General features: G+C 40.3%; 1 protein-coding gene across 1 annotated transcript in view; it reads left to right on the forward strand.

Annotated features, from left to right (window-relative positions):
* Positions 1–16,877, forward strand: part of LOC307046831 (aromatic-L-amino-acid decarboxylase-like) — a 47,087-nt gene extending 30,210 nt beyond the window's left edge. Inside the window, exons 2-14 of the mRNA XM_079693478.1 lie at positions 2,935–3,142; positions 3,710–3,823; positions 3,925–4,044; positions 5,953–6,087; positions 6,585–6,728; positions 7,296–7,362; positions 7,650–7,744; positions 9,193–9,260; positions 10,296–10,372; positions 11,364–11,383; positions 11,508–11,606; positions 15,174–15,275; positions 15,531–16,877. Of these exons, the coding sequence (XP_079549604.1) occupies positions 2,942–3,142; positions 3,710–3,823; positions 3,925–4,044; positions 5,953–6,087; positions 6,585–6,728; positions 7,296–7,362; positions 7,650–7,744; positions 9,193–9,260; positions 10,296–10,372; positions 11,364–11,383; positions 11,508–11,606; positions 15,174–15,275; positions 15,531–15,728 (1,440 nt within the window). The 5' untranslated portion in view covers positions 2,935–2,941 and the 3' untranslated portion in view covers positions 15,729–16,877. The remainder of the gene's footprint in view (positions 1–2,934; positions 3,143–3,709; positions 3,824–3,924; positions 4,045–5,952; positions 6,088–6,584; positions 6,729–7,295; positions 7,363–7,649; positions 7,745–9,192; positions 9,261–10,295; positions 10,373–11,363; positions 11,384–11,507; positions 11,607–15,173; positions 15,276–15,530) is intronic.
* Positions 16,878–27,946: the final 11,069 nt, after the last annotated feature.

A 27,946-nucleotide genomic window follows, 5' to 3' on the forward strand; every position in this document is an offset into this window, starting at 1 on the left:
CCACCCACGCTTAGCATGCTATTTTAGGGTATAAATCGTACCTTGTCACCATGCACTGTGCTCCCTGGGACGACGCGCCCTCCTGTGGGGACACATGAGAACTGCACTCAAATAACTTTGTGCTTTTTAAACAGTTTAACATATTTTTTTCCACATTTAAAAACCGCTTTCTGCCCTGGAAATCATTTCTAATCATTATTACCGTTATGGAGGGGCTGCAGGAACACTTTCCCCGCCTTGCAAACATTTATTCCTGGTTAAAATAATCAATTTGTTCCGCCTGCTTTCCGTCAGCACCTCTGCGGCTGTCGGATTAACACAGATGAATGCACTTTTAACACTCACGCAGCCAGAATTCCTGCTCTTTTCCTGGGTTACAAAGTGAGGTGACGCAGCCTGTCCTCTGAGTCTCCCCGCCTCTCAGAGACTTATTTCTGGGTAAAAAAAGCCATGTGCTCCGCCCCCTGGATCTCTGCATGTGTGTGTGCCTGTGAGTCTCTGGCTACTGTCCACATGCCCGCATTATGAGGCACTATTTTCGGATACATTTTCTCATTTTCACCACTTTTCATGTTTTTATTATGTATATTGTTATATTATTATTATTATTGTATATATGTATACTGTGTATACTGTTTTTGTAAAAATCATGTGATTATTAAATAAATAATAAAACATGAATATAACCTTGAAGGTTCCCAGGGGCAAATACAGTGCCAGGTGTCAGACTATTTAAAATATGTTTACCCAGGATTCAGACACCTTCCCTGGCTTGTAAAATGCGGTGATGCGCCCTGGAGGTATCAGACTATTTTAAACAACTTTTCCCCGCCTTTCAAACACTTGTTCCTGGGTTATAGCCTGTCATTTTGCAGGATATAATTTAACATGGAATCTCTCCTGGAAATGGACATATTCTGTGCATTTCCAGGAGAGGTTACATGTTAAATGATATCCTGCAAAATGACAGGCTACAACTCTCTTCCATACGTTTAAAAACACTTTTCCGACTATTTTAAACAACTTTTCCCCGCCTTTCAAACACTTGTTCCTGGGTTATAGCCTGTCATTTTGCAGGATATCATTTAACATGGAATCTCTCCTGGAAATGGACATATTCTGTGCATTTCCAGGATAGGTTACATGTTAAATTATATCCTGCAAAATGACACAGCCGGAAAAAATCTGCCACTTCCTTACAGAGCTCCTCCTCCAACACACACGAATGTGCACATGACCAATGATGGCACGAGATAAATGTGTGCACAGATGGAAGGCTGACAGGCAGGTAGGCCATCCAGTTATTTTAGCCGGGCCAGCTAAAATGATTGGTCATGCTTTTTACAGTACTACGGCTTCCACAGATGACATTTTAAGAGCATTCCATGGAATATAACAAAAAGTGTATCTCGAGCCGGTTTCTCAAACTTACCTGCCCCACCTTTAAGTGCTTTGACAAAAAATCCACAATCAGCTTTCATCTGTGGAAGCCTTAGTACTGTAAAAAGCACGACCAATCACATATTGATTGGTCGTGCGTTGGAGGAAGGGCTCTGTAAGGGAGTGGCAGATTTGTTCCGGCTGTGTATTTTCAAATTCTAGCGCACTCGAGCTGGTTTCTCCAAAATGACCTACCCCACCTTTAATCTCATACATTCATGGAATTTATGTAACAGTAAAACAGAGAATAAGTGTGCACCCACATGCAGTATTTTAGTTTTTATATGCTAGCCTGTTCAAAATCATTTTTTTGATGCCACATTCAGGACATTCAGTGTCCTTTTGTTAACAGAAGATCGTTGCTAGAAGTATTGTTTTTTGTTTTTGAGGGTGGAACAATTTCACACACAGATATAGGGAGGCTAGACCTATACAATTGAGATGGAGGTTATAAATCTCCAAAATCATGTTCCTCTTAAGTCTCAGCAAAACTTTTCTGGAGCCTTGTAGACCCAGAAAACTATTAGAACATTCACCAAGCACTGAAAATGTCTGCTTTATTTGGCTCTACATACCTTTGTGAAGAAGCTTTTTATTTTTCATGAAATCTAAATACAGAACAAGACTGACTGATGAACATTTAAATGCCTCTATTAGAGTGAACCTAAGTGGGTACACTCCAGCATACACCTCTATGGTGGAGTCCATGCAGTGCCAGTCATCTCACTAACTGTAAAAAAGAGTGAATGCACTTATTTTCCACATGTGCCATAAGATGCTTGTAAGGTGGTGATTAGGGTGATGTATTTAATATGTGGGCCATAATAAGAAGTGAAAACATTGTCGTTTTCTTTGACCTTGATGTGAAGTTAAGATTTTTTATACGTTTTGGGTATTGCAATTTCACACGTGTACAAAAGTAGCTTCATTCAACTGATGAGTGCTATGTGAATAAATGTAAGCGATGTGATGCAAGTAGCTCTTGGCCACTTTCATTTTTCAAAGTAGCTCTCAGATGAAGAAAAGGTTGGAGACCCCTGACCATTCCCCCATAGACTATTAAGATTTGAAACTGTCATATGAATAAACAAATGTGTTTTTAAAATTCAAGTTTTCCACATATTTACATGCAATACAATGTTACAACATGTTACAGATTTTACATGAAATGTGTCGATGCTGCTACACATTTTAAACTTAGCTGCACATTTCAGTGTAAGCAAGTATGACTTCATTTCCTTTAACCTCACTTGGCATTACAAAACTGGATAGATTTTACATCGATCAACTCATCCGTTGTGTAGAAATGATTCAGATATTTAAGTAAAAATAATCTACAGTATCAACATTATTTATTACAAGTAAAAGTCCTTGATTCAAAATAAAATGAAATTGCCCTCTGAATTTAAATGAAGCAAGATTCATTACTCATAAAAAAAGTACACTTCAAAATTGTAAAATGTGCTTGAGAAGTTTTTTTGTACTATTTTCCAGTGTTACCATGGAAACAGCAGAGTTCCGGCGTAGGGGGAAGGAGATGGTGGACTATGTGGCCGACTACCTGGAAAACGTGGAGCAGCGACCGGTCTACCCAGATGTGGAACCAGGGTACCTCCGTTCTCTGATCCCCGCTGAGGCCCCTCTGGAGCCTGAGACATATGATGATATAATGACAGACGTGGAGAGGGTCATAATGCCAGGGGTGAGATCATGCTTCGGTTGAATTGTTGATGCGCTCTATGGCGTTGGTGATAAACATATTCCCTTGTGCTTCTTCTGACTGTGTAGTTCAGATTAGCTCGTTTAGAAAAGTTATACTGGTATAGAGAAGACAGTTATTTTATTGAATCATGACAACATATTTTGAGATTATATCAAGTAATCTAATTACATGTTTTTAGGTGTCCAAAGCTTTCTATTGGACTCAGAATTGTGTGTCAATGTATTGGCTTTGGAGGAAGGCCATAAAGGAGGGGCTGAGATTTTAGATTTTAAAAAAAAGTGATACATTTCATGAAGTGCTATTTTTTAGGATTAGCAGAACCAAAGTTGTTTTTTTGGCTTTATGAAGACATATTTAAAGGACATTCATACAGCAAACCAATCCATCTGGGGGGGATTTCTCCCAATTCATTACATGTATTAGTCTCATTGTGTCCTTGGCTTTCTAAACAAATTATAGGAACCATAGAAAGGTAAAATACGTTTTTTGAAAAAATAATGACAATGACAAATGACAAACGAATGACTATCCAATGTTTTTTTCCAGGTCACTCACTGGAACAGCCCATACTTCTATGCCTACTTTGCATCTGCTTCCTCTTACCCTGCCATGTTGGCTGACATGCTGAGTACAGCTATTGGATGCATTGGATTTTCCTGGGTAAAAAACACTTTGCTGTGTCTCCGATTTACAATGTTATGAATATATGGAAACACAGAACATTTGAGAAAATTGTTTTATATTTTGGGTTTGTTTTCCAGGCTGCCAGCCCAGCATGTACAGAGCTGGAGACAGTGATGTTGGATTGGCTGGGCAAGATGCTGAACCTGCCTGAGGATTTTATCGCTGGGACAGAAGGCCAAGGAGGAGGAGTCATCCAGGTAAAGGTTTTTTGTGTTTTTTATGCTTCCCTGTAAACATTTTCCCAGGCAGTCCAAGAAGTAAACCTACGTTTTATAATCTACCCTGGTTTGAGACAAGCCAAGTCAAAGGCTTAGTTTTATAGGCTTAAAAGAACCGTGACTCACAACTGACCCCCGCTGAAATCATATTCACCAGGAATGTGGGTACTTTTGATTGTTGCTTTTTCTCCCCCTGGTTCACTGACAATTGGCAGGAAATTGCCTTTAATGTGTCATCAACAGGCAGACAGAAATGACGATGCTGGGATTATTTCGTGTGGCAAAAGGCTAAGCGTTAGTTTAGTGTTCCATCGACAGAAGTGCAGTAGCAGCAGAGGATGCTTTCTATATACGTGTGTGTGTGTGTGTGTGTGTGTGTGTGTGTGTGTGTGTGTGTGTGTGTGTCTGTGTGTGTGTGTGCGTGTGTGTGCGTGTGTGTGTGTGTGTGTGTGTGTGTGTGTGTGTGTGTGTGTGTGTGTGTGTGTGTGTGTGTGTGTGATGGTGAGTAGTGGAGCATGAGAGTGCACTCTGATGACAGATCATTTCATGCCTCTTCTATTGTGACCACCTGTGTGTGTGTGAGTGTGTGTGTGTCTTGCCACTCTCCTTTTTAAGTGCAGCCTACAAGCTCAATATGGCAACCAATGGGGCTCTTCTCCCCGCAGCAGGGCTAATGAGGGTTGTGACAGCACATTGCCAGCCTATTATTATAAACCTTATGCCAACACAAAGAGGAACGGGGATTGTTTCAAAAGGACCCTCGTGACCTTAGATCTTCCTTTCTATGCCTGTGTGGGTCATTAGATTTGACGGCAAAAAAAAACAGTTTGCCTATGATTAAAATAAATTACAAATGACAAAAGAGTATGGAGATTAATTGACAACAATGTGCTACTTAAATATGTTAAAGACATAAACTTGCACTTTCTCTTTACATTTTTACTTTACGATAAAGACATGTATACTTAAAAGCAGTGTTTATAATTTCAGCTGCAACAGGTTTCAATTATTTTGTGCTAAATAGTATATTTGGTTATATTTGAAGCAGAAATGGCTCTAGTTCACTATTACAGGTGGTAGCTAGGAGGGTGGATGAGCGCTGGTAGACTTTTGCAGAGGAAGGACATAAAGCCCAGTTTGGTATGTTTGGAATACTTGAGGTTATTTGCTTTTTGCATTTATAAAAATGTATTTTCTTTGGTAATTTCATCTGAGCTAGTGCCATGTTTACATCATTGCAGTGAGTTGATGGATTTGTTTATTGATCTTTTGAGTCTCTGATATCTAAAATTGGCTTAATTTTACTCTTCCTGTCTATTTGTTTCGACGCAAATGAAATAGCCTATATTGCCTTGTCTGGGGTGAGATTTGTGCTTATTGATTAAGTAATTTGATAAATGTAATGATGTTTTTGTGGTAATGACCCAGATACCTGAGAAGCCATGACTCATTATGTTGCCTCAAACAATTGTCAGACTGGGTGATGACTCAAGACATTGAGAATTGTATTCTCTATTAAGGAAGTGGATGTGTCACCAGCTTCATATCAGTGGGAATAGCACAAACTGTTTACTTAATGTCCTGCTTTGTATGAAGGTGTTTGCAAATGGTTTGGTATCTGTCAATTAACATCAGTGTATCTGCCAAATAAAATCTAGATATGGATTGTTTACACCTTTCATTCTGTTTAAAAGCAGAGATAGGTACACAATGCCTAGGATAGATGACTTTTCTGTAAGCATGAAAATCAACTCTTTCCAAATATATATATTTTTAGAGATCTTGCAGAAAAAACAAGTGCTCTGGATTCCTTGAAGACTCCATGTATTTCATGCTTGCTTCTATAAAATGTAAAGATGCTTATCAATTTCCTTCTTATTCCCACAGGGCACAGCCTGTGAGGCTACCCTGGTGTCCATGCTCGCCGCCCGCTGTAAAGCAGTCCGCCGCATTCAGGCCTCCAACCCTGAGAAATCAGAGGCTGACATCCTCTCTAAACTGGTGGCTTACACTTCAGAGCAGGTAAGCACACATATTTACAATCTTACATACCTCCTGTTTAATGCACAGGCCAAGTGTGTATGCTACTTATACAGATTTCATATTTATTATATCTACAAGTGCAACAACCTTGACTTCTGTAGGGTTTTACTCAACATATTGTTCTTGTAAACTTCCTTTATTAAAGGTTACCTCAGGAACAGTAAAAGAGATTTTCAGTGATTTAGCGAGACAGAGGGTCAAGGCAGTAGCTAACTCTGATCAGGTTTAATACCAGGCTGACTGTGATTGGGTTAGGGAGTCGCCTGAGGGCCACACAGACCTTTACAGGGACAGCAGTTTGTGTTTCTACTGAAGAACACCATCCTTATATCTAGGTGTACATGTCTAATCTATGTGTGTATTTATTTCTGCACACGTGTTGTGAAGTTAAGATGGGTTTATCTTCTAAAAGCTGAAGGAGATTCATCTGGTGTACAGTGCATTTCTACAACATGTTGCATTTACTTCCTCCTCAGGCTCATTCTTCAGTGGAGCGTGCTTCTCTGATTGCTGGAGTGATGATGAAGAAGATTCCTGCAGACAACAACTATGGTGTAGAAGGAGCCATGCTTAAGAGGATGCTGGAGGAGGACAAAGCAGATGGACTCATCCCTTTCTTTGTAAGAAAATCAAACACTATTTATTCATCCCATTTGCACAGAACACATGGAAATAAAATACATTTCAACCTTAGATATGGGTGATTTTACCATTGAGCTACACACATCTGTCAGTACATAGCTTTGCAAAACATGTACATCTAACAAACACACACAACTGAGGGAAAAGCTGCAATGATACAAAGTGTGTGATGATGCTATGCACACCCTGAGGCTTCTGCTGTTTGTGGTGAATTGAATGTATGTCTATCAGGTTAAGGACAATAATCCCTGTCTCAGCTGGTCTCACCGATCACTATCAGTGAACAACAGTAGGCTGAAATGGTCCAGGAGCACTGAACCATCAAAGATATCCAGATTTAGATTTAGGATATAAAAGGGATTAGATAAAAGTGATATTGCACAGTAGCTGAAATTGTGTGAATTTGTCATTTTTACATTTATATTATAGAGAGTGCCATTGTTGTGACAGTAAAAATGAAAACATTTTGTACCAATTTTTGAAATTGCTACAGGTAACAAAGCACTTCGGGACGTTAATGATTTGTATGTCTGTGTATTTTTCAGTTCTGTGCGACCCTTGGCACCACGTCATCATGTGCTTTTGATCACATCACCGAGCTGGGGCCAATATGTGAGTCAAGCTCACACACACCATTTCCTTTTGTTTCACAACAGGAAATGGATTGTAAGCTTTTGTGTGTGTGATTTGAGAAACAGACAGACAAAAAATTATTTAGTCAGTTTACCAAACATCCTTCCATCAGAATTCAGTACAAATTATATGCAACTCGTTTCCAAATATATATTTGGAAAATTCATGAATCATATTTTTTATATCTCATGTTATTAAATCTTGAGACTGTCAAAAGTTGTTATTTTTAAAACATTAATAGCCTCTCTGTTTTGTGTCTGTTCCAGGTAATGAAGAACAGATGTGGATGCACATTGACGCAGCATATGCAGGGAGTGCATTCATCTGTCCTGAATTTAGACCTCTGTTGAATGGCATTGAGGTGAGTGGCATATAAAATATCAAAGCGATCCTGTTCAATTAGTAATTATGTTTAGTTACTCAGTTTTGACATGGTTTAAATCTCGATCCTCCCAATATGTGCAGAACAGACTTGATATCGTGTGGTCAAAATTTGAAGTGTGCATCCACCTAAATACATGCTGAAGGAGAAAACAGCCTATTTCTGTAAATTAGTTGTAAAATATCTCTCATAGCATCTATAAAAGGCAACACTAACTAAATGCTGATTATATCCAGCTGCTTTATTTTTGTTTCAAAATGTCATGACGTTAATGTCAAGGAGGAAGCATGCACGAGTGAGTAATAGGCCGAACAATCGGCATTGGCGCAGGAGCATCAATCTGCCTTTTGAAGCTGCCGAGGAGGCTGTTGCTCCCCGAGCCGTGCAGAGACGCAGAGATAAGGACAGAGTAATTTCCTGAGGCAGCGTTAGACCTTTATATATCACTGTTTATTAGACACACAAGTTCAAACAATGTTGGTGGGAAGACTCAGAAATCGACTTGACTGTAAAGACCAACTGTGGTTGCATCTAAAATAATATATTGGAACACATTTCCCTCTTATACTTGCAATTTTACATTTTATTGGAATTAGTATTTAGGGTCCTTCTATGAGGAAGTGGTGAAGGGATTACTTATAAGAAAAACCTACTAATTTTATCCGCATGCTGTTATATACTGTATATGGTGGAAGCCATAAAGTATATTGTAGTTATAATATAAACATTTGGAGCCAAAAAAGGTGAATTTGAATTATCCAATGAGAAGATGGTGTGTGTTTTAGGATGAGAGTGCAGCCCTGCTGGAGGGCTGGTTGCTAGGATATGACTGATGGGCGAGCAGGAAACCAGCCCCCTTTGAATCAGTCAGCATGGCAACAGTCAGCCAGGAGTCTGCCTCACATTGTCTCTCCACGCTGTGTTATTGCATTTGTGGAGGTAGAGAAAAGGATATTACAAAAGATAGCCAACATAGAGATGAGAACATATTAGGAAAGGTTTGTTTCTCTTTGAAGAAATGCTGCCAGGAAAGGGTTACTTTCCCTGCGCTCTGCAAGCTGTCGGCTGAGTGTTCCTCCTTTGCATTTCAAATAAACTGAGGATGCTTTAGTCCAGATAACGCTGTTGGTGAAAGGGTGTCACTGCGTCAGTAATGGTAAAATAAGATGTAGTAAGATGTGTGTTTTGGTCAACACACATTTTTTAAGTTGAACTAAAGATACAGAAATAATATTAATACTTTTATAACTATTGACTTCATGTATTTTGTTTTACTTCCGAAAAATATCAAGCAGTATATGCACACAATGAAAGACACTGATATTTAATGAAATCATAAATTCTTTTTTTTAATTTTCATTATTTCATACATACATGTTAAATCAAACTTGATTCCTTACTATTGTTTATTCTCTTTCCTTCTAAAGTTTGCAGACTCATTCAACTTCAACCCACACAAGTGGCTTTTGGTCAACTTTGACTGCTCTACAATGTGGTAAGTTATACATTTCATTATAGCGTGTGACACTAAACCCTGAGATTTATCATCCCTCTTTTTAGCATTTAACATGGTGTGTTTGTGAGTGTCCAAAAAGGACAGAACTTAAATGTGTTATAAAAGGCCACAGGGCTCAAATTACCTTTGTCACATTTAAAGAAAACATACAGATATGAGGGTGTCTGATACAAAATGATAACCAATGACGTCAACAAAAAGGAGGTTGTTCAAGTCACACTATTATATACTGATGTACTGAAATGAACAGTGTGAAGAATAAGACATTTAAAAAGGGCATATGAGTAAGCATTTTTTACATAATGTCAGTATATTTGTCATATCAGTAAACGTATTATAATAAACTCAATTGAGGATCAGTGTGTCATTTGCTTTGATGAAAATATTACAAAGATGTGGAAGATCCTGTAGACTTCTGGCCCAGCTGCAGGTCCATGGGCCATGACAATAGTACCTTCTGTATTTTGTCAGATTATTTACCAATTTAGCTCAGAGTGACTCATTGCCCCATGAAGTAACAAAGAGTAAACCATTTGAAACCGGTTTCCATCTACACCTCAATCATTCGTAGAGTAAAAATAGAACTACGCCTCCCATCTGCCCTTCTGTCAGCAGCAAACAAAACGAGACAAGATGCAAACAGGTGAATCAAACCTGACAGAAGGGGATGGGAAGAGGGGATAAACCCTTTTTCCATCAGCTCTGGCTCAGCCTGTCACTGCTCACAGGATAACTGTTGACTTCTGACACATTTTCATATTTACTTATTTAATGCAGTATATTTAGACACTAAGAATACCCTATACTGTGTAAATCAGCACATCATACTAATAATGTAGTGTATTACTATCAGGTTATTTAAGACACATGTCATATGTAAAATACAAGGGGAACACTAAACTATTACTAAACATAATATATGATGCCACATCTATAAGATTCCTTTGCCCTTATTAAATGGTCAGTTAATATTTGATGTAAACATTATCTCTGCTTGTCAAAACCTATCAACAGGGTAAAGAAGAGAGAGTCAATTATTGGAGCCTTCAAGGTGGAACCTCTTTACCTGAAACACGAAAACCAGGAGTCAGGTAAGGTCATTCACTTATAGTATTTGAATCAATGATTACAGATCAGGTTGAATTGACTTTGGCCTTTACAGCAGAACCTGACAACAATGAACACCTTTTACCTTGTTTACTGTTTAGTTGTGAATAGGGCAGTTAGTTTGAGCCATCTTTACGATTAAACATTAACTGCTGAAGCATGCACCAACCTCTTAAAACGCAGTGTTGTGAAGCCTATCCAGCTTAAATAGGCATGAAGGTGAATGTCTGACAACCAGACAGTTGTACAAGAGTGTTCTTGTAAACCTATGTTTGTGAGAACATTTTCATAACTCGATGCTACAGTAGCTGAAGTTAAGTTGTTACCTTTGTGACCTCACATAATATATATACAGCCCAAAAACATAATCTCGAACAATTTCAACAAGACCTAACATAGAAAAGAATGTATAATATGCATCAATGTCTGCATGTGTGTTTGTCTTCTGTGTGTATTCTTTACATGCTATTAGCTTGCAGATGGGCTCAGAGCTGCTCTGTAATTTGTCTGTCACACAAGCACACAGAGGGAAAGACAAAGCTACCTCACCAAACTGAGGCCTCACGAAAAGCCATTCACTTACACAATGTGGGTTCTTCCATCTAATGAGTGGTTCCTAACTCCAGCTAAAAAGAGATGAGCTATCTGTATCTGCAGCCAGTAGCCTGTGTGGACTGACTGAGATGTGGGAGGGGGGCACGATGACACAACACCTGGACGGTGGAAGGCAATGCCAAATACAGCACCTGACAATAGATCCTTTTCTAAAGCGAATAATGTTAAATGTCAACTCTTGTTCACTTCACTTATACAATAGGTGCCAATTGTTGTTGTCTGTTGTTCTCAATATTTTTGTTCGGATGTCGTGACCAGAACACTAATCCCTAAATATCTTTTTATAACAAGTTGCTTTTAAAATGTAAACTATAAGTATATGAAGTGAACTTTTTAACTGAAATGTGTATTCTTTCACAGGGGTGATCACAGATTATAGGGTAAGATAACAGTTCTTTAAATAAGTTATTTCCACAATTTACAAAATATAACATTTTCCAAATTACCCAAAAACATGCAGAGGGTTAAACCTATATTGGACTCTCTACCTCCTGTGCCCTGTAGCACTGGCAGATTCCCCTTGGCAGAAGATTTCGCTCACTCAAGTTGTGGTTTGTCTTCCGTATGTACGGGCTCCAAGGCCTACAGGATCATATACGCAAGGTAGGACACCAGCTGAATAATCCATCATGTATCATTGCTCTTACATTTCTTTAATGGTCAAAATCTTAACATTTATCTCTGAAAGTATTAAGAGAAATTCAGTTGATAGGTTCTGTTGATTCATTACCTTTAACATATTATATTTTCATTACTCTAACCCAGGGGTTCCCAAACTTTTTCAGCATGAGACCCAAAACAGAAATGTTGTGGTCCTAAGGGACCCAAGCTCGAAAAATGTCATGATTTTCCATAATATCTACAGTTATAAACAAAGAATGCAACACACCATGAATTTAAAATGTAAATGAAAATATTTATTTAATTATAAAAGTGCATCGCAGCAATTAGGTTTCTCACCATAACAACCTTCCCTTTGAGCTTGCCCAGAAAAAATAAGGATCAAAGCAGAAAGACGAAACATGGGACGTGCAGTCAAGTATATACAGTACAAATCAAATTTAAATTATACAATTATCAAAAGTGCAATATTAAGTTTGTCGCTAGCTCAAAAACTATGTACACACCATTTTAAACTATTTTAAATGAACAAAGAACAAACATGTTGTAAACAGAAAGGGACAAAACACTAACTATAGGAAGTGCAGTATACAGTACATCACAGGTGAAACCAAATATAAATTATCAGAAGTGCAACATTAAGTTTGTCACTAGATGAAAAACTGTGTACACACATTTTTAAAACACTTTTAAATGAACAGAGCTGTTTTAGAACACTCTGAGAGACAAATAAACTCCAACACTTGGCAACTGATTAACTTTTTTTTGTGGAGGCTGACTTGATAGGATGCCCTCAGTGCCCCTCTATTATTGGGTGATTTTTAACACCAGCCGGCGTACGCTGTATACCCAATGTGGACCTGGCAACCGCATTTATAGCGCATTACATTACATGTTACTTGTTAGACGCTTTTATCCAAAGCGACTTACATACTCAATACTGTGGGGAATCCCCACAGAGGGATTTTGACAGGGTTGTTGCACAAAAGATCCAAGCGCGCACAGAAGAAATCTGAGAGCAGACATTTCACGAGCGCACAGAAACAGCCTGAGTGCGAGGAGAAGGTTTTAAGCTGGAACACAGGAAGTCTGTAAGCAGAAATATATCTGAGTACAAGCGTACAGTTTGAGCAGAAGCGGAGCAAATCTAAGCGCAAGCAGGCACTATTTGAGTGTGAGGACAGGGTTTGAGGGAAAGAAATGCATATTCTGAACGTAAAATCAATAAAGTATTCTCTCAAATTTAAAGACCACGCTCTTGAATAAAGATAGGGAATAACCCCCATATGTATTCCTATGTGCATCACACTGCAGCAGTCACGTCCGTGCGGCTGATACTTTCTCTCGCTTTCCTTCTCATACTGCCTGTCACTTTCCCTCTAATCTTCCTGTAGTTATTGTTTCTCCGTTTTTCTCCCGGCCATTTTAAAAACATTTCAGGCTAGTAAAAGTTGAAACATCGCTCTGTGCCGCTGCAGAATGTAGTGGACTCGCGGGAGCGAGTAGAGGACGCGTGAGAGCGCGCAGCTGGCGGTCCGCTCCGGGGCTATGTCTGCATTTCATCCAACTTTGCATTAATGAAACAATTTCACAACAGACACTGACAAACTCACAAAAACACAAAAATGATTAAAATGAGTGACTTACTTTTCCGCCGTCAAAACACTGCTTCTTGAAAGACTCTTCTTTGCAGATGAAAAAATCCTTCGATTTGTCCCGATGCAGAGGATGTTTTGTTTGGAGATGCCGGTCCAATTTATTCATTGTCAAGCTTTCGTTACTGAGCACCTCTCCACATAAAACACACTGAGGCCGCTCCTCTCCATTCCTAACAGCTTTTTTGAAGCCAACGTTTAAAAACTCCTCTTTGTATCGTCTTTTTGCCATCATGTACGATCAGGATTAATCAACAGACAATAAACAGACAGCGCGAAAACTTTCACGGGGGACGCGTCAGAGCTGATACAAATACAATCTTTTATTTTTAGTTTATTTGTATTTAGAAAATTAAATCATTAAATATACAATGCTATATTGCATAATTTCATTTTCAAAATAAAAAATAAAATACAAAAATTATAAAATAAATTATATTTGCAACGCAGCCATCAGCTCTGACTGTGTGTGTGTGTGTGTGTAGCAATGCATTTAACTGGCAACCCAATCAAAACGGGTCCGCGACCCATTTTGGTTCGCGACCCTGAGTTTGAGAAAGGCTGCTCTAACCAGTTAATTGAGGTAGTTGTATGCATACAATAGTTTTATAATAAATGCCGTCCCATCCGTCCATCAAACGCCTCACCCAACATAATCTTCCTTAGCACTAAAGTCTATTCCCTGCCCTCATCTCTGCCTCCATCAGCGCATCCTGTCAGTCTTATACGTCTGGTCTGCATCTTCTTTTTATAGCAACATTTCTCCTCCAATGCCCATCCTTTTCCCATGCCTCTCTCTCCCCCCTTTCATATTCCTCTTCCTCCCTCCAGTCAACTCTGTCAATCAAATGAGACTGTTTTGCATTTACTTCCATTTAAAATGAAGCGGCAGCAGCAGCAGTGAGCCCTGCGGCCATAACCCATGACACACTGCTCCACTGTGCATCCATCCTCTTGATTAGATAAAACCGTTTGATCTGTATTTTTTATCCTTTAAATCTAATCAAACAATATTTAGCCTTCAAATTGAAATACAGAATGCAAAAGAAACTGAAGTGTCTTCTTTCCCAGTGGAGGAAAAACATTTACTTTGTTTCTTACGAATACCTAATGAATCTTCTTTCCCTGAGAAAAAGTTGTAAATTAAGCATTTTAATGTCAAAGGCATGTGGAATGTGAGTCTAACTAGCGTACAGTAATTATAAATGAGGTCATTATAGTATATTGGCTTGTAAACACCTCTGAGTGATGGTGAATTACTGGCTGGGAATGAGAAAACAAGGTGGTGGTCAATCCGTTGGTCATTCACTGCTTTCATCAGCTTTATAGAGAAGCAGGAAAGTGGAGTTCCTCCTTGTTATTTTGATCAGATGCAAGAATACAGGTTTAGTGTTTCACCATTCTTTGATCATACGTGAATTAATGATGTTTGTGTTGTATGTATGATCATACTTTGCCATTTAGAAATGTGTAAAAAGGAGGGCACATTATTTGATGGAAGCAGACTATTTCATGGTTAATGGCAGTGCTTCCTATCCTGCAAAAAACCCTTGAATCAATGGGGTTGTTTATCAATCGTTTCAAATGGTTCCATTGAGATTATAGTAAGGATGTTACACTATAAGGTATAGAGTAGACTGAACCAGTTGGAAACCGTTTTCTTTTCCAGTGGGGAAAAAAAGGCTCTGATCTGTATGACTGAAAGCCATTATAATACAGCACTGCCATCTAGTGAACATCATTGAAATGACAACATTTAGCAGAGTTGCTTCTCAAATATTGTCTTGTTGAGGTTATCTGATATACTTTAATCTACATGCACAGTCAATTATAAAGGTACATGTACCAACCTGCATGAGTCATAGCAGATTACAGTTCTGTATTCTCTTTACAGCAAGTGACCTTGGCCAAAGAGTTTGAGAGTCTGGTGCGGGCAGACAACAGGTTTGAGATCTGTGCAAAGGTCGTCATGGGACTGGTCTGCTTCAGGCTCAAGGTAAGCACATCCAACATCTAAGGACCAAGTTTACTTGATCCATATGTTCCTCTTCTGTTTGTGAAAGTGTGGCTGTATTGTTGAATGTTGAATATATATTATTCAACATTGTTCTGAGACCTCCCAGTTATCAAAGAAATTGCAACATGATACATATTTTAACCCAGTAACCCAGTGTTTAGGCAAGACCCAATTCCAGACTTTGGTATATCTTCTCACTGTGATAGGCATGTTCTTCCTTCCCCCTTCTTTCAGGGCACCAATGGGTTGAGCGAGCTCTTGCTGAAAAGGATCAACAAGTGCAGAGAGATCCACCTCGTGCCTTGCCAGCTCTCCGCCCGCTTTGTCCTGCGCTTTGCCATCTGTGCACGCAGTACTGAATCAAGACACATCCAGCATGCATGGAAGCATATCACAAAGCTCACCTCTGAGATATTGAAGTACAGCCATTAATCAAAAAAGATTCTGAAAGGAGGACCAAAGTTAGTTCAAAACATCCAAATAATTTTGCAGGTATAATATTTCATAAAGGGAATGAACAATGCTTCATAACTCGCTTAGCAGTCAGGTTCTGTTCTTCGGAATTTTGAAAATGATTGTATGTGAAAGTAATTGTATTAAATCTAAAAAAATAATAATGCACATTCAAATAACATTTTCAATCTGCAACTTCTCCCTCCATTGACTTCGCTTTAAATGTCACTGTTTAATGAATATGTTATGATCCTCGTCATAATGCAGCCATCCTGAGATAGACCTGTTTTAACTGTTGATGCCGCTTCTGTGTCTTCTACATACAAAAAAGGTGATTGGAATGGAGAAAGGTTTTGTGTTACTATTGCACATTTTTTGTTTGATTGAGTTTTTTGAGTATGTCTATAATTTTCTATTGGTGGTGGTTTTTGATGTGGTACGCTACAAAATAAGGAGTTGTTATGGTTTGAAAGAGTTATTTGATCACATTGCTCATGTTATATGGCGATATATTTTATGGAGGACTTCGAAAAGCCTGTAAAGGTAAAGAAATTGTTGCTCCTACTAATCAGGTAAAACGCTTTTACAAGTGCATTCATTTATTCATGACCTTATTGGCAAAAGTACCTACGTGTGTAATAGATGATGATGGGCAAGGTTTTATCATTTTATTAAAAAATATTCTATTCTATTATTTCAATAGTGTCTTATGCACAGTGTATTACTGAGTGTATTCCCAAACATTACAGTGAGACAGGGAATTTATTTGTGACACAGATTTAACATAATCGGCATGTACTGTATTGTGTGTTCCAGTAATTTAGGATCCTTCAACACATCCACATGTATCTCTCCCTAAATACTGCTTGTGTAAGCCTCAAGATAAAAAAAAGATTGTCATGATTTACAAATGTAAAACTTCTAAAACAAGGCTAGTCTCCTGTCTGTCAATAAAACGTGTCACCATGGTGTCTCGGTTGCTATTCCCTCCTATATGCCACCTGCATACCTGTGGTGTGACCTCATCGAACCTTGTTGTCAATTCATTTGAATGTTTCAAAGTATACTACTTTCTGACGTGGTGGTGCAATGGTATGGGTTTGTTTCAATAAAGTCTTCTCTATTCTGCGAAGTGTTTGAATCTCTCTTTTTAAATAATCATCAAAGGTTTATAATATATCAGGGTAGCTATGTAAATATTGAAAAGGGGTGTTGTGGTGTTTTAAAGTTTTGGGAAAAATCTGGGCTACATTATATGGTATGAAAAGGTTCTGTCTGCACATATAATAATAATAATATAATAACTGTTACAACCCCTTAAATTAATAATGGCTCAAACAGAGAGCATAACATGTTCGGCACCACCAACCAGTGTTTATGTTTCCTGGTAGTCACTAAAAGACTGGTGAATACAAATTCAGCGTGATACTGTAGGAAGACGCTTAACTACAGAAACTTTTCCCCCTTTAATTTCTTTCTTGAGTTCTTCTATGCCGATTTCTATGGGAACTCCACTGATAACTCCAAGTATTTTCCGATTTGCTCCAGGAACATGGCATTTAATTCGAACTTCATTCAGGGTCTTCATTTTCAGTAACTTTTCCTGTTGTTTTGCATTCATCAATTCAACCAACATCCGTCCTTTGCTCAGAAATCTTTCTTGCTTTATCGATCCAATTTCTTTGTGAATCGCTTTAGTCAAGGCCACTGGATGTAGCTTAGCTGCAGATTGCTCACCAAACTCCACGATCACTTTCCACTCTTCATTCTTAATCTTTTTCTTTACTTTCTTCAATTCATTCTGCGAATCAGATTCACTAAGACTGTCACTTGACATGTCTATCTTCTTTCTTGAAGACTTTTTCCTTACTTCATTCCACCCTCCTTCTCCTTCAGATGCACTTTCCATATCCTCCTCTCCAGGACTCAAAGACGCCATTCCACCAGCTGCTCTCAATCTCGCACTCACGTCAACGTTCACTCCAATCTCCGTCTACTATCGCAATGTCCACTCACGTTTTTTGCCGCCAAGCAAAAACTGTGATCCAGCGCGTAGAAGTGCTGCAGTTAGGTGACGTAAATCAACTGAAAACTTAATGCGGTCGCTATTAAGATCTAGATCCCTCCGCGGGCTCCATGATCACACTGTGGGGATTTCCCCCCCCCCCCCTAATGACCACCTAGTAGCACATTATACCGCTTATTACACGGCTACATACTAAAAAAAAAAAAACATTATTCATACTATCAATTTTAAAATGATTTCATTGACTTAAAAACGATCGTGATGCTTCCGCCAAAATAAAAAGTCCGTTTCACGGCGCACCAACGAATGGAACTTTAATTCAGAAAATAAATGGCAGCATTATTCGAATTTACCTGTAACTGTTAAAGTCTGTTAACATTTTATTTTCCTCTAACAAGTACTTAAACAATGCGAGAGAAGCCCACACCGTGTTCCCGCTAGTTGATACTTCCTGTGGCTGTGTTACACCCAAAAGTACGATAATTCAACCAAGCCCTGTTAGCTAAATCACTCACCAGATTCAGTAGATAAGGCAGCCGTGCAGCGTCCCTCCTTTGGAAGCGTAGACAGCGCGGTGCAAGTGGTGCAAGTCTGGTGTTCAAAGTACTGCGGTCAAGCCAGCCTCCACTCGGGAAAACCTAGTCAAGCCAGCCCGCACGTGATATTGCGGTGCGCGAATATCCTATGCATTACGGTAGAGTAAAACAAAAAATCATCCCTCTGTGTTTAGATGAGAATAAAACAAAAACTGTCCAGTATCAAAGACTCATTTCACTTCAGGATGATAGCAGGACATCCCATCTAGTCACTAAGAAAAAAGCAGGACATTCTGATGTAGAGTTTCAAAATAAAAGACCTTTGAAATCTCTATTGTATGAGCTATCATCCCTGTTTTTAGATGAGAATAAAACAAAAACTGTCCAGTATCAAAGATCCATCTCACTCCAGGGTGATAGCAGGACAACCCATCTAGTCACTCAGAAAAATTCAGGACATTCTGATGTAGTTTCAAAATAAAAGACCTTTGAAGTCTCATATATGAGCTATCGTCCCTGTTTTTAGATGAGAATAAAACAAAAACTGTCGAGTATCAAAGACTCATCTCACTCCAGGGTGATAGCAGGACACCCCACCTAGTCACTCAGGGAGAATCAGGACATTCTGATGTAGAGTTTCAAAATAAAAGACCTTTGAAGTCTCATATATGAGCTATCATCCCTGTTTTTAGATGGGAGGGATTATAGCCAATATCTGAGACTTCAAAGGTATTTTATTTTGAAACTCTACATCAGATTGTCCTGATTTTTGCTGAGTGGGCTGTCAGGAGAGAGAGAGAGAGAGAGAGAGAGAGAGAGAGAGAGAGAGAGAGAGAGAGAGAGAGAGAGAGAGAGAGAGAGAGAGAGAGAGACTTTTGACTTTTAATAAAACCTTTATTTAAGTCATTTTAAATAAGAACTTACAAATTCATCATATTCATGACTTTCTTTTTTTTTTTTTTTTTAAATATTCATATCAAAGCTCACACATAAAAAACCCACATTTTTTTTTAAATTTCAGCTCCAGCGTACCATCTTCCCTTGCCGTACATGGAACATGATTGACCCCCCAAAGAGTCCTGAAAGCAGGCAGGTTGTTTGTCACACTGTAAAAGGCATGTTCTACTTTTAGCTGAGCAGCCACCAAACCCTTCACACTCTGAACAACATCTGTCCAGCCCTGCCCTAGCATCTGGTTCTTCCTGGTCCTCCAAATTGCTAGCTTAGCAGTTGCAAAAATAGCATTAATCAGAGAGAGAGTTACTCCTCTTTTTGCCACATATTTAGGCCCATATACAAAGAAAGGAAGTGAAAACACTTCCCCTAACCCTTCCACCCATCCTTTCAGTAGCCCAAATAAGCCTGCTAGCCGGGTGCAAGAAACTACCAGGTGCTCAACTGTTTCACTCTGCTGGCAAAAAGGGCACTCCTCCCCAGCACTTGGATCAAGGTGAGCTCGGTGTCTGTTTGTAGCTAAAGCCCCATGTATAATCCTCCACTGGAGGTCAGCCATCCGTTTTTCAACAGGACGCTTATACAGGACCCTCCACCTGCCTTTAGGGGTAAAGTCTGAAGGGAAAAACTCGTTCCACCTTGACTCCTTGACCTCAGCTAGAAGACGGATGTTAAGCGTCTTGACACAGCACTGGTACAGCTGCTTTTTCCCACAGGAACTGAAACTGCCCAGAATTTGAGTTTTTAGCGAGAGAAGTTTGCCACGCTCCTCTTGCCACTCTCCGACAGCAGGACCAACGGTGAGTGAGGGAAACTCGTAGTCATTTTCCTCTTTCCAAGTGTCCAATCTAGCAGGATCCCCAATGAATGCCCTCTCTGGCGCCGACAGGGACTGCATGATGTCTTCAACGATCCTCTGTAGCACTCTGGAAGACCTGATGTTTATGGTGTTACAAAGAGTTTCAACTGACGTTCTTTTTAGATGACCCAGCTTGGTGATTCCAGCCTCAACAAACTTTGTTCCCAAAGCTGCAGATGAAAAGGTTGAAGTTGGGAAGAGGTCATTCTTTTGGAGTGGCTCCTCAAACAACCACATTCCCGGTCTCTGGTCCGGGGTCCGTGTGACCTTTAGTGTCTGCCAGGCATTAAGAACGGATCTGTAGAAGGATGTAAGTCCCGTCAGGTCAGCTTCAGTCGTCCTGATTAGGAAAAGGTGTTTATCCATCCCAAGCCTTCCAGCCTTCCTGAGGAGCAGCTGAGCAGGACCCAACCAGCACTGCCCGCTGCCGTACAGCAGTCTCTGAGCAGTCTGCAGTCTAAAAGCAGCTGTTCTGGACTGAATGTCTATCAGCCCTTGCCCTCCCTCTGCCACAGGGAGATACAGGGCCGAAGCCTTCAGCCAGTGTTGTCCAGACCAGAAAAAGTTTATAAGGCACCGCTGTAGTTCTTTCACCAGCCCTGGTGGTGGTGCCAACACTACGAGCTTGTGCCAAAGAGAAGAGAAGAGGCAACGAGATTATTCACAATCAGAGCTCTTCCCCTGTATGACAGCTGAGGTAGCAACCATCTCCATTTAGACAACTTAGCTTCCACCTTGTCAAGCACTCCCTCCCAGTTCTGTTTTTTAAACTCCTCAGTCCCTAACTGCACCCCTAGGACTTTAATCCCTCGTCTACCCCACCTGATGCCGCCAGGAAGACTAGGAACGTCCCCTACTCTCCACTGGCCCACTAAAACAGCCTCGTTCTTTCCCCAGTTGACCCTGGCTGAAGATGCTTTTTCGTAAAGGGCAAGGCTTTCTTTCAGTTCCTGTACATCTGTGTGACCCTGGATAATTATATCTATATCATCTGCTGACACAACAACAGGAGGGCTGTGAGACATCTCTGGTAGACAGAGACCCCTCAATCGGCTCCTCAACCTGCAGAGAAGAGGCTCAATGGCAATACTGTAAAGCTGACCTGAGATAGGACAGCCCTGCGTGGTCCCCCTCCCAACCGGCACAGGAACACTCAACCCTCCCCCCACTTTTATTACACAAAACGCTTCATGGTACAGAATCCTTACCCAGCACAGGAACCCCTCCCCAACACCAAAAGCCTGCAGTATTGTAAAGAGAAACTTGTGATCTACACGATCAAAAGCCTTCTCTTGGTCAATTGATATGATGCCAGCATTGTTATTATATAATTTACATATGTCAAAGACATCCCTCATTAAAAACAAACTATCAAGCATAGACCTATCTGGCACACAGTACGATTGATCCACAACAATCAATTGACCAATAAAAAGTTTTAATCTGTTTGATAAAACCTTTGAGAGGATTTTGTAGTCCGTACATAAAAGAGCCACTGGTCTCCAGTTTTTTAAAGAGGTCAAGTCTCCTTTTTTAGGAAGCAGAGAGAGAACTGCACGCCTGGAGGAAGCTGGGAGCATCCCTTCTTCAAAACATTCTTTAAAAACATCCAAAATGTCCTGTCCCATAAGACTCCAAAAACGCTTAAAAAAGTCTGATGATAATCCATCTATTCCAGGAGCCTTTCCTGACGCCATCTGAGACACAGCGGCAGTTAGTTCATCAAAAGTCAGCTCAGAGCTGAGCGTCTTCTGTTCCTCTGAGCTCAGCTGAGGAAGTCCCTGCAGCAGCTCTGCAGCAGAATCCACATCACATTCATCGGCCTTGAACAAATCTGTGTAGAAATCTACTGCATGCTTCCTCATCTCAGCCGGCTCCGTGGTCACCTTTCCCTCAGGAAGCCGCAGACACAACGTCTGTTTTCTCTTTACCACTGATTTTTCCAAACTGAAAAAGAAGGCAGTGGGTGCGTCTATGTCCTGGAGTTTGGTGAAACGGGCTCGGACTAAAGCTCCTTTGGCTCTTTCTTGCATAAAGGAGTTAAGCTCCTGTCTTTTTCCTTTTAAACTGGCATTATTCTGTGGATCAGCATATGAGACACTTTCCAAATCTATTATCTCTCTTTCTAAACTCTCCACTACTCTCTTAATGTTGGCTGTTGAATAGGAGGTGTATTGTTGACAAAAAACCTTAATTTGGGCTTTTCCTACCTCCCACCACTGAGTAAGGGAAGAAAAACTATCTTTCCTAGATCTCCAGTAAGCCCAAAACATTTCAAAATGTTCACAGAAATTCAAATCATGTAATAATCTTTTATTGAAATGCCAAAAAGATCTGGGTTTTCCGTTGGAAGATAAGATCAGCTCCATCAAAACTAAATGATGGTCTGTGAAAGCAACAGGGATGATCTGACAGTTTGTAACCCTAGCAGAAAAGGGCTTGGGTAAATAACATCTGTCCAATCTGGCTGCACTAACTCTACCATCTGATATTTTAACCCATGTGTATTGCTTGCATGTAGGATGCATCATCCTCCACACATCCACTAAATCACTTTTCTTTAGAACATGAGACAATACAGAGGAAGACTGAAGATGTGGCTAAACTCCAGTCCTATCCAAAGTAAAGTCAGTGCAACAATTCCAGTCTCCACCCAAAACAATAAACTCCCCTTGACCAATATCACTTATTTTCTGTTCCAATACTTTAAAGACCTCTTCACGCTCAGAGCCTTGGTTTGGTGCATACACATTAATAAAGCTAATCAGAAAATCATCTATTTCAGCTCTCACTAGAATAACTCTACCCTTCACTACCTCTGTGCTGGATATTATTTTTATATTTAAAAGCGGTGAGAATAGAATAGCTACTCCTGCACTCAAATTTGTCCCATGGCTAAGGACGTGCGGCCCCCCCCCACCATAGACCCCAGTCAGTTTCATTTCTGCTGTCACTGTGAGTTTCTTGTAGAAATATTACATCTAACTTTTTCTGTTGAATAACTTCTGTTACTAAGGCTCTCTTTTGAGCGTCTCTGCCCCCATTCATATTTAATGAGGCTACCCTTAAACCCTGAATGTGAGGAGAAGAGAGACAGGCCATTAAGAAAAAAGATAGAAAAAGACAGTAAGGAGGAAACACCCGGTTTTGTATGATCATATTCAATTATTTACGACTCCTTTTTTTAGGCACTTTGGTCTTTTTGTTTAAAGCTTTCCTCAGTGTATGTGTTTCTTGAGGCGATACCGTTTTTTTTCATCAAGTAATTCTAGCCCAACAACCCTCTGAATTGTCTTGGCTGACTTAATAAACTTTTCAACATCTGGGAAATAATTTTTTACATTTACTGATTTCCCGAAAGTTTCCTCCAGAAACTCCTGGATTTGTTCAAAAGAGTAGAGATCCTCACTCTGAGAAGCACTGTCAGATACGGAGACACTATCCGATTCAGAGTCATACTCCATATCTGCTCCATCATAACCAGCTGATTTGCCCCCCTGCTCTGCCTCACTGTCCAGTTTTTGTGACAGCTGAGCCTGTTTCCCAGAGACAACCTGCAGCTGCAGCTCCTGCTCTGAGCACTCCATCACACCCTCTCTGCATCCAGCCCTGACCTGAGCTTCAGCCTCCACAACTGCTTTCATCTGAATCCCCGCAAACAACGGCTTAACACCCACAGACATTGCGGCTTTAACGGCCATCATGGGACCAAACACAAAACCGCCTGGCACCACTGCTGCGGGCAACACAGGCACAGGCACGGCTACACTGGGCACAGCGAGTGCGGGCACGGCGGCCACGAGCACGTCTGCACCGGGTGTGGGTACAGCGGAAGCGGGCACGGGTGTAGCAGGAGCGGGCACCGCGGCCCCCGGCGCTGCAGCCGCGCACACGGCTGCACCGAGCGCGGCGGGCACGGCGGCTGCAGACACGAGAACGTCAGCTCCGGAAACAGGGGCCGTAACTCCGGTAGCTCCCCGCACGGGCCTAGCAACCCCGCTGGTTCCCTCTCCACTCTCATTCACAATATTTCCTTCCAATAGAAGTGCTGCTATCAGTCTCTGCGGACAAGCGATCTTCTTGTGCCCCACATCACCACAACCAAAACACTTGACACTGCCAGCACTCGCATACACCATGTAGAAACCTTCCTCATATTTAATACGGAAAGACACATCCAGTGTTTGTGATGTGCAGTCCAAAAACATAAACACCTGTCTCCGCAGAGACTGAACGTGCTTCAGCTTGGTGTCTTTACAGCCCAGACTCACCGTGCGGAAACCACTCGCCATTCTCCCGTAGCGTTTGAGCTCTTTCTCCAGCGTTTCGTTGGGAATAAATGGAGGGACTCCCGATATGGTAATCCGGGTAGAAGGCACTGCCAGCGGGGACACTTGTATAAACTCATCATTTAGGTTTAAACCACTTTCAATTAACTGGCTTATCAACTCCTGCTTCTTTACAAAAACCACCACAGCTTTATTCATGCGGGATGCGTAGGAGATGTTTCCGTGTCCCACCTGTTCCCCCACCGCCAGTAGCACACTCTCCACCGTGCTGTTCTCCTGAGGGATCACCCCCACCCCGTGCCGCAGGGACGGCATCTCACAGGAAGCCATCCCTGCAGAGAAACACGCTTCCCTCACGTAAGAAAAACTAAACTACACTCACAACAAACAAGACCAATGAACAATCATACAATGAACAAAGTAGAGGAAGAAAAAAGAGAAAACTTTTACGAAAAGTTACCATCAAACCTCACCACGCTCTCAGCTCACCACCACCGAACTCCTCACACACTCACTCTCAGAGAGAGAGAGAGAGAGAGAGAGAGAGGAAAAGAGATGCCTCGTTTATTTCCCCTGTGTTATTATCAGAAGTTACTGGAAACTTTTGAATAATGTAGTTCATCTACTTTAATAGTTTGTTTAAATGTTTTAATTATGTTGTTTTTGTTTGTAGAAGTGCATCATTCCTTGATTTATTTTAACATGAATCTAAACTTTTTGATCTGTTATGATGATAAACTGAAGCCATTTCTAAATTAACCCAATTAACTGAGTTTTAAATTGTCCTGCTTAGTTTATAAGGAAATTATGAAGAGGAAAAAATTAAATGGTTTGAAAACGATATCTATGTAGGTGCTGACGCTGTTGGCGGTTCTAGTGTTAACAGACATTTTAATTAAATATGTGTAATGGCAAATGCCATATATGATTTTCTTACCTGGAATTCTGCCTTTTTGAACAGACTTTTTGAGTCCTAGCTATATGTTCTACAGTTCTGGGGTTTATATGAATCTAATATGATTGTCATCTGTCTAAATTAGATTTCAAATGATTAACTGTGTATTTAATGAAGATCATAGTGTGGATTGAATCCATTTTCAAAACCACTGTCTTTTAACTGATTTAAATGCGGAAACTGGGCTTATTCATCAGAATTTCGTATGACTTGACTTGACTTGCTTGACCTGAGCAATGACTTGACTTGACTTGACTTGCTTGACTCTCACCACAGTGACTTGGGACTTGCTTGATACTTGTAGGCAGTGGCGGCTGGTGGAAATTATTTTAGGTGGGGCTATTGTAATGATGAATAAACCACACGGGGAACATTTTGAGAAATTACCCCTTAAATTAAATTGGCTACACTATTTCATTGTTGCTGTTGTATGATTGGCGTTTAGCTACGGTATTTAGCGTCTACAGCACCTCCGCTTTTAGGGTTGACGTTGACCCAAACGTCGCCCGGAGGTCCCCCGGTGTTGTTGCGGGAGCTGCTGCACTAGCTAACCCTCCACTAGCTAACGCTACATTAGCAAAAAAAACGCTTATTTCTTTTGCAAAAGGTGCAGCGGGCTTCAAACACGTTCCCCTCCACTGGTTTCAACCAAGCACTAAATTAGATGTTTTCCAACCAAATAGAGAGCCGCACTGACGCGTCCTTAAACCCGGAAGTAAACTTCTTCCGGTTCCTTCGTCTAAAACGCAATGCAATTTCTCCATAGGATTTTGGAAAATAGCTCGAAATAAGGTCTGTGGTTGACACATATTTAAGAGATGGATCACGTTTTGTTCAGCCGGATAATCTCCACATGTCAACCCTACTTTTATCATTTTTGAATAATAAATCTAGTCGGCAGAAGCAAAATGCTAACGTTATGCTATAAACGAACTACAAGCCAGTACAGCAGCAGGGTCGCACGACTTCAACGTCACGCCAACTTAAGATCGTTTCAACTGACTTGCACTGAAACTGCACTTTGAAAACTTTAAATATATTAACATTTTAAACTGTATACCCCGGTTATCTAGGCCCGTTTTGTTTAATGTATACCACGTTTATCTAGGCCCTTTTTGTTTTATGTATACATGTCACACTGTGGGAAACGATATTTCGATATTTCTGGATGTATAACACATGTAGAATTTTTGACAATAAAGCTGAATTTGACTTTCGCGTGCTTGCATATTTTAACAAAGCTTTTCATTTTAGCCACACTGAATTTAACTAGAAGTCATGGCTGTGTCAATTACCAGTCTGATATCGTTTTACAAAGATGACAAGAAGAGTGTAGATAGAGGAGAGAACCACTACAAGTCAGGACACGTTACAGTGCAGCCTAGATGAAGGTGTGCTTACCGGTGTTGTCAGGGCTAGCATGAGGGACAAGGTTTATAGTGTCGGTGAGTAGTGATAGCAAGAGTACCGTTAACCTTTTAAGACCGAGTTAATTTATTCACATTAATTCCCATCAACAAATCAATTTTATGTGTCACATGAAATCTTTATTAGGCAAGGCAAGTTTATTTATATAGCACTTTTCAACACAAGGCAATTCAAAGTGCTTTACAAAAAATGAAAGACATTAAGAAAATGGCATTTAAAATCAGTCATTAAAAAGAAAAGCTAATAAAATAAACATTAAAAGAAAAAATACATGGATAAAAGTTACAGTGCAGTCTAAGATATTAATAGTTCAATTAAGAGCAGCGACAAAAAGAAAAGTCTTCAGCCTGGATTTAAAAGTAGTAAGTTGCAGCGGACCTGCAGCTTTCTGGGAGTTTGTTCCAGATATTTGGAGCATAATAACTGAACGCTGCTTTACCATGTTTAGTTCTGACTCTGAGGACAGAAAGCTGACCAGTCCCTGAAGACCTGAGAGATCTGGATGGTTCATCATTTAGCAGGAGGTCAGAAATGCATTTTGGTCCTAAACCATTCAGTGCTTTATAAACAGCAGCAGTATTTTGAAATCTATTCTTTGACACACAGGAAGCCAGTGTAAAGACTTCAGAACAGGAGTGATGTGATCCACTTTCTTAGTGTTAGTGAGGACTCGAGCAGCGGTGTTCTAAATCAGCTGCAGCTTTCTAATAGATTTTTTAGTGAGACCTGTGAAGACACCATTGCAGTAGTCCAGTCTACTGAAGATAAAAGCATGGACACGTTTTTCCAAATCCTGCTGTGACTTTAGTCTTTTAATCCTAGATATGTTCTTTAGGTGATAGTAAGCTGATTTAGTAACTGGTTTAATGTGACTGTTGAAACCAATAACTAATTTAACCCGCTGACAAGAGAGCCTACAGTACCTCCGAAGATCGTGACTGGCTGAGGGACAGACTCGGGGGCAGGTTCTCAGGAATTTCTTGGCTTCTCTCCCCCGAGCCAGAAGAGGAACACTACAGCTTGGAAACACTTACTGTTCCTGAAATTATCAAATCTGTTGGGCATCAGGGACCTGAGGCAATTGTGGCAAGCATGGCATTGTCTGAAGAGCAACAGAGGGCAATTCAGGTAGCTACCACTGGTCAGCGAA

Source organism: Notothenia rossii (genome assembly GCF_949606895.1).
Source record: "Notothenia rossii genome assembly, chromosome: 7".
Classification (NCBI taxonomy): Eukaryota; Metazoa; Chordata; class Actinopteri; order Perciformes; family Nototheniidae; genus Notothenia; species Notothenia rossii.